The following is a 13584-nucleotide window of genomic DNA, read 5'->3' as shown; positions in this document are numbered from 1 at the left end:
TTTTCAAGGGGATCTGTAAAGTCTTAACATTAAAAATTAAGAACTTCCATGAGTGAGATTTATTAAATATTAATCAAAAATACATTTCTTCAAACAAATTTATCAAACTTTTTTTCCAATTAATTTTAAGGGTTTTTCCAGACCATTCAGTTAATTTCTAGTGTTTGTTTTTCCAGAGGTTTCTTAGCAAAATGTCAGTTTTTTCAAGGTTTTTTAAGACAGACATCAAATTCAAAAGGGTATTCAAGAACTGCGTGTCAAATCATATGAAATTATGTTATTACAGAGTACAAATGTATATGAATTTCATACTGTAAGCTTATCATTATTACGTGAATAGAAACAAAACCTTTTTGAATCAAAAACAAAAATTTGGCCTCGATTTGTGGGAGTTTTTGTGTGAAGTGGGGGAGGAATCCTGTAAAAGCACAAGGCACTAAAGCATATAACATATAAAATTTACTTAACAATAAATATAAATAAAATATCACAGTAAGAACGGAAGTGATGGCTGTAAGAAAATATTTTCATCAAATTATTACATGTTACATATAATATGATACTACATGTAAATGCAAAATTTTATTACGTACTATTTTATATTACATGTATTTGATAATTAAAAAATGGCCAGTCAAATGACAATAACTCTACCATTTTGTATACATATTCTGACACTTAATAATATGATGTGATGAAGCAATGAAAACCTTATGATACTTTAAAGATAGTTTGAGATAATTTTCCATGAAATTAAAAAAAATCTACATAAAACAAAAATGGAGAACTTCTGACAAGTTCGAATAAATTTTTTTTAATGATCTAAGTATAATCACAGTGTTATTAAAATACTGAAGTCACCACATCAACAGCCTATTTTAATATCTTTTTCAAAAGGAATGGACCATATAATAGTCACTCCAGAATTTGTGATAAAATTATTAAAATTATTCATTGCGTAACTGGACCCAAAACCTGTCGAATTTGTGTAATGGATTTGCCCTCCTTTGAATTTGGAACAGTCCATTTAAAGCTTAAGGGATTTTAACATCAAAATACAAAATATGCATGGATGTGAACGCTTGCCTGGCTCTAAACTTGTGACAAAGGGTTTATTAGGAACAATTATTTTTAATAAACATGTGCTGTATATCAGGTTATTTTTGCGTATGTCAAATTTTGCAAATTTGGCAGTAAAATCTTAATTAAGCAAATCTAATTAAAGCAATTTTGATGTATATATTTCATTTTTTCACGGTTTTCTGCCAGTCTTTTTGTCAGAGATTTATTGTTTTCACAATTTGCAAAAACCCTGTATTAAAATGAAGGAAAATTCAAGGCAAATCAATTATTCACGATATTCACTGCATGCCAAAATTAGATACTCGCAAAAAAAACCCCTAATATACAGTATTTTTATGATGATTAATATCTGACTTCCTTTTTAATGTAAAAAGGACCTTAATCTTTGTTTACAATCAACCATGGAAATACATAATTATGTATAATTTGTTTACTTTAAATAATAGTAATTTTTTCAAGCTCCAAGTTTTGCAATTTGTATCAATTATTTCCAAATTGCTACTTGGAACTTACCAATATAGTACTGGTGTCATTCAAGAAAATAGGGTCATGACCCCCACTGTCTCCGAGTGAAGAGCCACAAATTAATCTTCACTGGTGACTCATCTTTAATCATGTACGTTCTATGAAAATATTTGATAAAAGGTAGATTTCTATGATCATTAAAGAAAGACAAAGAAAATACCTTAATTCCAATCAGTTTTCAATTACATATATACAGCATTAACAGTAAAATTTCAGTTATATATACATTAACACAGTTTTTCTATTTTTTTACATTTACAAATGTGAAAATTATTTACAAATCACCTAACATACATACACATTATTTTGATCATTCATGATTAGTCTATAAAAATCTATAAAGTCTATTTACACACATTAGGGTCACTACTACTGACAAATCATGGCGGTAAATGCATATTCTAATAATAGTAACATCATAATCTATTTATAGTAACAATATAGTCTATTTATAGTAACAGCAGGATTCTCTATTTTGATTCATTTGTTTCCTCTGTATCTTCGTCTGCTTCATCAGCATTCTGTATTGTAGTTCCCAGAATTCCCTCAATATCAGCTATTGCACGCTGAAACACAAATACATAAAACTTATTAAGTTAGGTATTGTGGCGAAACTTATCAATATATTATAGGTAAAAATTCTATACAGTTGACAGATACTGTGCCACAAAATAGTTGCAGCAGACACCATGATCAAATTTGTCACAAATGCAAACATCATAAAGTCAGTCTCAGTGCAGCAGGTGCAAACTATCAAATTTATCGCAGAAGCAGATACAGTGATCAAATTTGTGACAGTAGCAAAAGCAATGATCAAATTTGTACTGACAGTAGATCAAATTTGTACTGACAGTAGGTGCAATGATCAAATTTGTACTGACAGTAGGTGCAATGATCAAATTTGTACCGACAGTAGGTGCAATGATCAAATTTGTACTGACAGTAGGTGCAATGATCAAATTTGTACTGACAGTAGGTGCAATGATCAAATTTGTACCGACAGTAGGTGCAATGATCAAATTTGTAACAGCAAGAGAAACAATAAACAATTTGTCACAGCAGTAGGCACTGATCAAATTTGTCACTGTGAGGCTGAGCAGCAAAAAGAATGATCATATTTTGTAACAGTATCATAATAATATCATGATTTAAATGATTTCATAATATTATATAAAGAAATGGTTTGTTATTGTTTAATTAATGCTTGGACAGCTGAAATTGACAGCCAACAATGTTTTCCACTACTGAAAAGCAAAGCCAATCTGCATGTGTGTTTAGGCTCTGTTCTGTGGACTGACCTGAACTTCAAACCTTTATCCTAATTTCCCCAAAGCTGATAATGGATCATTTCAAAGTTGGAAGTCAGACATGTCCATTTATGAAATTTGGAAATATTCTGCTTGTGTGATAATAACATTGAACAAAGTACATGTAAATCTGTTAAGACATATTATAAATTGAGCCACTGGAGTAAGCTGACTATACATTAAATAAAACAACTTAATAAAATTTCTAAATGTACTTACACTAAAGTTTGTGTCCCCTTGCATATTTGGGGCGGAAATTTCTTGGTGTATCACTGACATATTTCGGGCAAAACTAGCTAATGCACCTTGCAAAGTTTCACCTATTGCTCTGAAATAAAATAAAACCATGCTTGTCTTTTATTTCAATTCTATGCATCAATCATTACACTGTTTCCTTCAATTATAAAGGTATCATTAGATACCTGCAGCTGACTATCCTATCACTTCATTAGTAAAAAAGTCCCTAATAGGGCTTTTTTGCACAGGTAAATTTGCAGAAAAATAATACACTATTTTCAAAAAAGGGAAATTAAAACTCAATTTAAATTGAATTATAAGGGAATACTGCATGACTTAATAGATTTTTCCTAAGGGGCCTGGCGCAAGCTGCCCTTGAAAATGCCCTTGCTATCAAAGGATTAAAATAAGCCCTGCCATATAAACTTTACAGTTAGTTGTTTGACTAAAATCCCCTTCTTTCTGCTAAAATAACAAATTCACCAGACCAGTTTAAAAATGCTTAATAATTCATGTACATAGTCATTAACAGATAATATTTATTGTAAAAACTTATGCATTTTCACAGATTTACATTAAAGCACTTACAACATGCCAAGTTTTTCTCTGTTAAAACTGTCTATCAACATAAACACTGTTCCTTGCTTTTCCTGAAAACAACAATAAAATCAGTTTATATCATGCTTAACTTGACCATATACAGTATATTCTCTAATACACGCCCCTCCCCAAATAAATGCCCCTCCTCCCAATTTTATCAAAGAAAAAGAATGGGCTGTTCAAAATTCAAAGTTGGCTAAACCCATTACTTAAATTCAGCAGGTACATTACTTTATGGTATTAAATGAGTGGCAAATTTTATGGTTTAAATAAAAGGCGTTATTGACAACAACATGTATACCTTTATATCATATCCTATACCGTGGGCACGGCACATCTGGAAGAACACACTGTAATGTACTACAGACAGGTTTGTATGTAACAGTCGTGTACTCATTACACCAAATCTGTTAGTGTTGGGTGGTTGCTGAAAAGAAAAAAAATAAAAAAAATAATCATGAGCACAATTCAAAATATACTTTTATTTTTGTAAATAAAAAAATTCCATTATAAGTTTGATAGAAAAATGCTTTTTTTTCTAGTAAGAAGACTGTTTTCATAGTTCATTCTTGCAATGTGGTAGATTATCACATACCAATGCCGGATTTTGCGACTCTGTAAATATGGTTTTGTACAGTCATGCATATATCTTTACCTGACATCATTTACGTTAAACAAACATAGTCTAAAGACACGCTACAAAAAAATTTTGGGACAGATTTGTTCAGATTTCAGAAGTTCTGGAATTTAGAAGTTCCGGAATTCAGAAGTTCCGGAATTCACAAGTTACACTGTCCAGTCATTAAATGTAGAAGATATGTACAGGTATGTAATAAAAGTATTATCTACAAATGTGTATTAACTTTAATAATATGAAATACAGTACAGGTTTCACTTACAAATAACTATATAAATTCTACGTAAAACTTATTACGCAGTATTGTATCATCATAAAGTTCGATATATATTGTGTGAACTCATCTTAAGGTGTGCAGCTTTTAAATACATGTGCATTTATTCAAATTCATACAAATGTGATTTGATTCTAAAATTTTGGCAGAATTTAAAAAAATTCTAATTCCAATGTCATTTTTCAAAATAAACCAAAAACAATTTTTTAACAACAAATCGTCACCTTAGTGCAATAACGTAATAAGTGCTTCTAAATTTAATAGCAATATGACACACTTACATCTTCATCAGTTCCATGTAACCTTCGCCTTCGTTTTTTGGCCTCCTGTTTCGGTGGTGGAACGTCAAACACGTGTGAGTTTGTGTTCAAAGTTCCGTTACTGACAAATGACATGAGATAAAACATGGCTAGACTGTCGCTATATTGTAAACTGATATCTAATGCCCATAACTTCTGTTCCATCTGAAATAAAACAAACAAATCATGAAGAATTCTATATATACAACACAGAACATCTGATAAAACCCTCACCTTCTTGCGGCAACTGATTCTACCTATTCGATCAGTGCAGACCATGCCGTCTGATTATGGTCTGCACTGTTTGCTTTCCAATCAGTACTTGCTTTTGAATTTTTCCCTAAAGATTATGAATGGTTTTGTCCATATTGAAATATGGACACTCCATTTTTGGTATTTTGAGTGATAAGGGTTTAACACCATACAAAACAGCGTTGTTATAGAACTCAAGTAGCAGTTGTTTTTTAAAGGTTAAGATATTTACAGTTGTAAATATGACAGTTGAGATTAGGTTATCAATCACAGGTATATAAAGTCTGCCTGACTTAGTTAAATATAGAGAGCATCATATTTTGTTATCAAGGGGTCACTGGTATGATCCTTACGCATGGTGAAATTTCTCCTGGACAAATTGTCTATAGTGGAACCTTTACAATACTGCAGGAATGCTGGACAGTTGTTTTGTTGTTTTTATATTGCAAAAGAAATATTTATACATGGTCATATTACCTGTCAAAAATTTTTGTAACAAATTCATGATGCAGCAAAATTGTTTTTTTTGAAGAAAAAGAATATAATTAATGTATATACATTAAATAAATCTTACAAATGTCCAATGTAAATCTACGTTAGAAATGTTCAGTATTGTTAGAAATATAAACACAGGAAGGCTTGATATGTCTCCACTTACTGTAGTAGGATTTATAAATGTGACAAAATCAATCGCAAAGTATCCCATAATTCCCCTTCTCTTACATGCTTCTGCTATGCTGTAACATGCTACATTTAGACTATCCGGTTCTACTGAGGATTGTGGGATAGACACGCCCCAACAGGAGAATGGAGATTCAGCGTGGATTTGATCTCCGCAGCTTACGAGACTAACAACTCCGTTTGGCTCTATTAACATGTCAACTGTCAGGGTAGTAATACTGTCTGAAGGTGGACACGCCTCAATTACACCACCTTGAATAATGTCATACAATAATAGGATTGTGCATCTAATTATAGAATCATAATCTAATTATAGAAACATATATCTAAAAATAGAACCATATATCTACTGATAGAATAAAGCATCTCACAACAGAGTCATACATCTAATAATAAAATCATACTTGTTTATGTAATTATAGAAAGATACAAATAATAATAAAATGACACATCAGATAATACATGTATATTGAAAATGATGATACATCTAATAATAGAACAGAACATCAAGAAAAAGTAAATAAATCTCTAATTTTCTCTAAAAAAAATTTCATTAATTGATAATGGAAATGAAAAAAATTTGATAGGAATTTCCTGGACATTTATCAAATTAAAAAAAAATCTGATAATTTCCAATGAATGGTGACTTGTCTGGTACTAAATGTGTCTCCATACATAACACAAACACAAGTCATTTATTACTTAAAAAAATCAGTAAACCATGTTGAATATAAACTAATGAATACGTAACAAATCCTGATGTTTGGAAGAAAATAAATATGGTAACCAACAAAAATGTATACAATATAATCCAATAATTACCTTGACTAAGGAAGCACTGAAGGAATTTCTCCCATGTGGGATAAACTTTTGTATTGACCGGACAAGCATGTTCTTTCAAAACATCTTCTATCTCGGCCAATATTTTAATAAACACTGGTTCCTGAAAAAATAAATGATAATAACCATAAGAACTTAATTATCCTTTATCCTTCTGAATCAATGTAACATAATTATTCTACTGAATCAATGTAACAGATTTATTCTACTGAATCAATGTAACATACAATGTATTTATTCTACTGAATCAATGTAACATATTTATTCTACTGAATCAATGTAACAGATTTATTCTACTGAATCAATGTAACATATTTATTCTACTAAATCAATGTAACAGACTTCCTAGTTGTCAATGTAGGGTTTAGGGAATTACTATACAAATAACAATTCAGCAGCCAATGTTGCAGCCGTTAGGGATATTAATATCTTAATAGTAAATTGAGCACCCAATAGCAGGCTTAAACTCTTTGCCTACAACCCCAACTGCTCCTACCAAAGGGACATGCAGACGTGTTCTCTATTCAGACACAGTAAACATTTTAAATTTATCCCTGAAAATGATCAATGGTTTGGTTCACATTAAAAAGATGGACAAATCAATTTAAGATATTTAGATTGGTAAGGATTAAACATCCAAATAATAAATCAACTTCAAGTATCAATCATAACAAGAGCTGTTCATATGACAGCGCGCTCAACTATTCTCTTTTCTGGACAGTAAGAAAACAGGAAAAATGGCATAACTGAGACTGTAAAAAAGTAACTGTCAAGTTAGATAATCACAGAGAACAAGCTGTGAAGTTTCAACCCATTCCCGTCAATAGTTCTGGAGATACCAATTTGCACACAAAAAGCAAATCTTAAGTGATACACCAACACTGACACAATGCTGGGGTGAATATAAAAGCTCTCCCTATTCCTCGAATAGTCAAGCTAAAAACAATAACATACCTGCGCCCATTTCTTAGACCATTTGTCGCCATATCTTTTCTCTTCTTTAAGTGCCCAGGTAAAACATTTAAGATGTTCAGTGACATCACAATATGCTATGCCACGCCCATCAAATTCGTCATCCAGTTTAAACAACCATCGTTTAACGTTAAGATTTTCTGTAATCAACTGTGCCAGGCATTCATGTAACTGAAAAACAAAAAAAAACCAATCTAGAGTAATCAGTGATATAAGTATATATTAAATTATTACATGTAAAGTATAACTATATAAGGGGGAATTGCAGGCACTGATAAGCATTACGCAAGGAGCCATATTGGTATTATTTGAAATAAAAATAATGTCACAATGGAATTTAGCACCCTCTTATCAGACAGAAATGTACAAAATCTATGTTAAGCGCAAACTGTTTACAATTTACCACTGTTACAGAAATTAACCTTTTACCCCATGAGCATATTGTGAAAAATGGCCGTTTTCATCTAAAAGCCTCCTGTTACAAGTTCAAACTGCTATGAATCTATGAAAAATGCTTCAATACTGATGAAACTTGGCATAAATGTTGACTGGACAATAGCCTCTGTAACAGCATGCTCAATCAAAAATTTCCTGTTACCATGGCAACGGGGCGACGTCTCAAAATTGCAAAAAATCACTATTTTGCATTGTTTTTTTTTCCACCAAAACTGATTTCAAAGTGCTGCAACGTACTTCTCAATGAATTGAGATAGCTTAAAAGGCTTTTCAGCGTCGGTTACTAGTAACCGTAAGATCGACCTGAGGCCATTTTTAGCCTGTCACATGTACAAAATTTTCTTGGCGATGAGGGGGACTACCACCCCCCTTAACAGAAGGGGCACATTCCCCTTCTTGCAACCCCCTGATGTACCATTTGGATTGGGGGCGGCACTGAAAAAGTGGTCACTTTTTTTAAACAACATTTCTCAAACGAAAAAAACAGTGTTTGGGGCCTAAAAAGGGTATTTTTTCACAGTTTGAGGCCTCAAAATAGGGGGGGGGGGGGGGGAAAGCCGTCAAAACACGTCTATATGCGGTAAAAGGTTAAGCACTTATCTAGAAATTCAGTACTATTTTACCTACTGAGTCAAAATTAGTAATGTTTTTGTAATAAAATATTGTGTAGCTTTTTGTTAATTTGTTCTGTGAATTGATGGAAAAGGGCATACTCTTTATCAAACACATATACGATTATAGGAAAAAACAATTTTATAGCTTTAACTAAATGGAAACCTTTATGGCATAGCCCAATCAAACTTTTTAAACTATCACTAACTGACATAAAATGCATACCAAAAGAATGGAAAATAAAACTAAAATGTGAAGGGATTCAATATAAAGCAAATAAGTACTTAATTGATAAATAAAAACCCCAAATTAAAACCTGCCAATTTAATTATACACACAATCACCAAGAAAACAAATGGGAAGCTGAACTCTCAGCCAACTTTGAATGGAAAAATATATTTCATCAAATTATAAACATAACAATTGATACCAAAGTTAGAAGTTTCCAGTATTAATACCTTTTGCATACTCTGCCAAACAATGAAAAACTTTTTAAATATAATATGGTGGAGTCAATGTTATGCGAGTTTGCAACACAGCATCAGAATCTTATGCACATATATTTTCGGAATGCTCAAAATTCAACCATTTTGGTGTAAAATCAGGATTTTTTACAAACAAAATGTTCTACAGACAAAACTTTTGGTATCATACAAAACTGTCAGTCTGTGTAATGTGGATATTCAAAATAATATGAAATCAAACTGCCTTCACTATATCTTACTCTTAAGTCAATATTTCATCTTTAGAAATATATACCAGAAAACTATACCAAACTTCAGTGAATTTTTAAATTATCTTAGATATGAACTTAGTTTAGAAAGAATCTGAAATGAAAAATAAGGTCAAATCCGTTCCTGGAACCAACCAGTACAAAGCAATGAGTGTAAAAGTTCTTTCTGTGATAAATAAAGGAAACAACAGCTTGCCCCTGACAGGGTTTGAACCCACACAGTCAGTCATCCTTTTAGAATTTATATTACTTAAGTGTGACGTGTTAACCACTCGTCCAAGCCGCCACAGCTATTAGCACTGAAATTCATATGCGCATGTCAGCACTACTGCAAAGTTCAAAGAAACAAAAGTCTAAACAAGCTTACCAGACCCATTGTGTACACATCATGGTCACCAGGTGGCGTCTCAACATTAGCACTGGCAAAGATTCTCTGGCAGCCGGATTTTGTAGAGTATAAATGCGCTACTTCTGGTTCCGGGGCGAATATAGGCACATTGAGATACTGAGCAATGTCAAGGTCATCTACGTGCGGAATATTAGTCATCATGTACGCTTCACGACCCACGATGAGGTTCTTTACACGTAGCAACGCTTGCGGACTGTACTTGAGTAGTGTTGAAAGACACATTCGGTGAGTCTGAATATAGATTTAAATAATTGTAAAACATTGAACCTTAAAATTTTTGAAAATATATACTGGTTGGGGACCACCAAAACCAGACAACCACCAAATCTGGACGGCCCCGAAAATGCTTAATTTAGTATTTTCTTTATTCAGTGGTTGTCAGTCACTTTCTTATCAACAATAAGTGCATGTTTCTTTTAAAATTAAGTAAATAAATTTATTTCAACCTTCGTAAATGGTAATATTTTAATGTCTATTTCAAGAATGTTGACGTTGAAATTCGGGGGTCAAGAAAGAAATGCCTGACCTCATATACCAGCTATAATCATTTGCAGAGTAAACAATAGAATATCCAAAACTTCAGCATTTGTTGCTGAAATATTGTATATCATGTTAAAAATCAAAACACCCAAGCTTTTATCTGAATAAATCATGTCATGTACATATCTGTCCGGACACATGGTACTGTAGTGTAGACAATTAAAGTAATTTTGATACCCTCTACGACAGGCCTCAGTTATAAGTGTCAATACAATCAGAAATAAACAAACTAGTTTGTTAGTTAGGAGAAGAACCTAGCTGTACTGTGTCAAATTTTTTGGTCTCTAGGTTTAAAATTATGAAATCTGTACGGAAAAATGTTCAAAAAGTGTCCAGTTGATGGTCCCCGACCAGTAAACTTCAAAAACAAATTATTTTGAATGACATGAAAGTTGTTTCATTAATATATATACTTTTGAAGTTTGAATGCCAGTGGCTAATCTTGGTTTCAATTTAGGTCGAATTGTAGGGCGTTTGTGGAGGTACTTGCATTACCGTAATGCTAGCTTTAACACTTTGAAAACAATGAGAGCTATGTGGTAAAAACATGTTAAGATGATAATAATAAATCCAGTACTTGTTGTGAAATGGTTGTAATTCCTTCTTTATGCCATAGGAGTTATAACCTTTTTGCACTAAACCTTCAAATATTCTCATTTGTGTCTATATCTCTTGTACTTACAGGAAAACTTTTGATTGCCTCTGGAACTATAATTTTATATCTCTCACTAAACTCGCCCTGATCTTCAACGTTTCCAGAGTCAATGGCCGACTTCAAACCGAGCAGTTTAGAATAATACTGTAATGTTTCTTCACTAAGCGGAACGGGTGATATAAATATCACGTCTACATTAGGATCTGTAAAATTAGAGTAGTAAAATATAGCAGGAGAAAAAATAGAACGAAAATATATATAATATATTGTGGGAATAGTAAAATATAGTACGAAAAATTTTAGATCAGTAAATTATAGAATATATTACAGGAATAGTCTGTTTGTTTTATTTTATTTGGTTTAAAGTCACAATGACTCTGTAGAGGTCAAATGGTGACTTTCAAGCTTAACAAGTGAAGTTAGACCTCAAGATCTCCTTCAAGCATTATTTCAGGCGCCTAAGTCGAACAATCAATTTTCTGTTAGCTTGCTAGATTGCTTCTTTGCATGAATTCAAGAATCAAAAGTCCCTGATGGGATTAAAACCCACAGTAGTGAAAGGCAAGTGATTTGAAGCAACCTCATGACCTTAACAGTCAAAGAGGTCCAGTACAAGAATAGAAAGATATAGTATGAGAATTATAATACCACAATAGTAAAATATAGTGAAAAAATAATAAAACGCTTTTATTTCATCATTTTTCCCAAAAATTATTTTTCATAATCACTGCTTAATAACTGGCAAATAATTTTAATTCCAAACAAATTTTGAATGATTTAAACTGGATATTTAAAATTCTCAAAAAAAGAAAAATTAAATTTTTTTAAATGCTTTATACCTCTTATATCACAGAGTCTGGACATCTGGGTATTTTGACGTATTCCAAAATCATGAATGCTGTCTCTTATATCCTGGTTCAAACCTAATGATGGTATATGAATTACAACCCTTTTTGATTTCTTTATACGGTCCCAAGACATCGAAAATTTCTGAAAAAGGAAAAAAAAATCCTTAATTTTGATGTCAAACGTGTAAATGGTTATTAGAAAATGTACATTAGACATATTACTTGGTTTAAAAGTTGCTCAATCAATATAAATTGAAAGTATAAAAAAGGTATAACAATTTAAAGTTACAACTTATAAGCTACACAACATTAAATATTTGATATAATTTTGCTACAGGGAAACTTATCTTAAAATAATTTCCAGCCATGTTCCTGTGAAATTACAATCAAAATGCATGCCTTTGTATTAAGAGTGTAAAATGGTTTGTTTGGTTGGTTGGTTGATTTTTAATCAAACCGCCATTCTCAGATAACAAACCTGAGAAACTATCAATTTTATCACAAGTAACCAACCACTATTCCTACAAGATTTCTGAATGAGCAGTGACAGACAAAAGACCATAAGACTCCTTGTATGCTATCAATAGACACCCGGAATTAAGAATATTTTCAGTTTTTCCCAGCAAATCCGAGGGTTCAAACAAAGTTTTACAGTAAACTGTTACAGCTTTGAAAATAAACACAACAGGTTGATTAATCTATTGTGACCAGTAGTTCACTGTGATGCTATAACTGAAAAAAGTTTTTTTGGGGTACCGGGGGGGTTTTTAGTTTGGGAAAAATCCGACGTTTTTAATAAAAAGTTCCTGTTAAAACATCTACTGTCAAAAGAAATAAGCCCGTTAAAAAATTCCCTCACCTTTGATCTCCTTTTTGGAAAGTTCTCGAGATTAAACCCCCCCCCTGCCCTGTTTAAGCTGCTCCCTGAGGGCTTGGACTTTTTAAAATGGCAGGGTTTCCACGATTTTGGGAAATTTAAACACCTCCCGGCCCACTTCCTGCGGCGTTTTCCCAAATACGGGGCTTTTTCCCTGGTACGGGTTTTTCCCATGGGGGCCTTTAAAATTTTTTTGGGGCTAAATGAAATACCCCCGACCCTTTTGGGCCCCCTTAAAAATCTCCTTCCCAAATATTTGTTGTTTTAAAAAAAAAAATAAAATTCTGATACAGAATTTCATGCACATAAAAAAGCAACTGATTAAATGATGTTTCTTTTCCACAAAAGTGGTATTTTCTTCAATTTCTTACCTATGTCATTGCAATATTTGTATAGTAATAAAATAAGAAGCCTTATGAAAATGAATTCAATTAATTTTTCAAGGTTGGTTCAACCTATATCACAGACATCTAAACAATAGGCATATTCAGTAAACACAAACCAACATCCAATTTAGAACAACAATTACCATTTAACAAGTATGTATTAATTGAGTGGAAACAAATCATTTCAATCCTTTGAGCTTAGGCAGGTATAAGACCAGACGTATAATGAAGTATTCCAAATTCAAAGGAAGGCAAGTTAAGCTGTGTAAGGTTTTAAATAAGTCAACATTGAGCTACACCTTCTAGAGGACGGGCTAAACTAAATTTCCTGCTTATATTAGGGGATGGGCTAAAACCTTTC

At 32.3% G+C, this 13584-nt stretch overlaps 1 protein-coding gene across 1 annotated transcript; it reads right to left on the bottom strand.

The window, feature by feature from the left end:
* Nucleotides 1-1236: 1236 nt before the first annotated feature.
* Nucleotides 1237-12102, bottom strand: LOC132751312 (IQ domain-containing protein H-like; the record flags this gene model as incomplete). Its single annotated transcript, XM_060741475.1, is given in 11 exon segments — nucleotides 1237-2174; nucleotides 3135-3243; nucleotides 3741-3802; nucleotides 4054-4179; nucleotides 4945-5127; nucleotides 5873-6147; nucleotides 6718-6838; nucleotides 7690-7878; nucleotides 9876-10148; nucleotides 11140-11315; nucleotides 11952-12102. Coding segments are annotated over 11 exon segments (1761 nt in total), but the record flags the coding sequence as incomplete, so codon positions are not given.
* Between the last annotated feature and the right edge of the window lie 1482 nt (nucleotides 12103-13584).

The sequence above is a fragment of the Ruditapes philippinarum genome, unplaced genomic scaffold, assembly GCF_026571515.1.
Source record: "Ruditapes philippinarum isolate M1 unplaced genomic scaffold, ASM2657151v2 ctg3497_1_1_1_1, whole genome shotgun sequence".
In the NCBI taxonomy this organism is placed as follows: Eukaryota; Metazoa; Mollusca; class Bivalvia; order Venerida; family Veneridae; genus Ruditapes; species Ruditapes philippinarum.
Note: the sequence above shows the minus strand (reverse complement) of the source record. Positions and strands in the feature narration are given on the sequence as shown.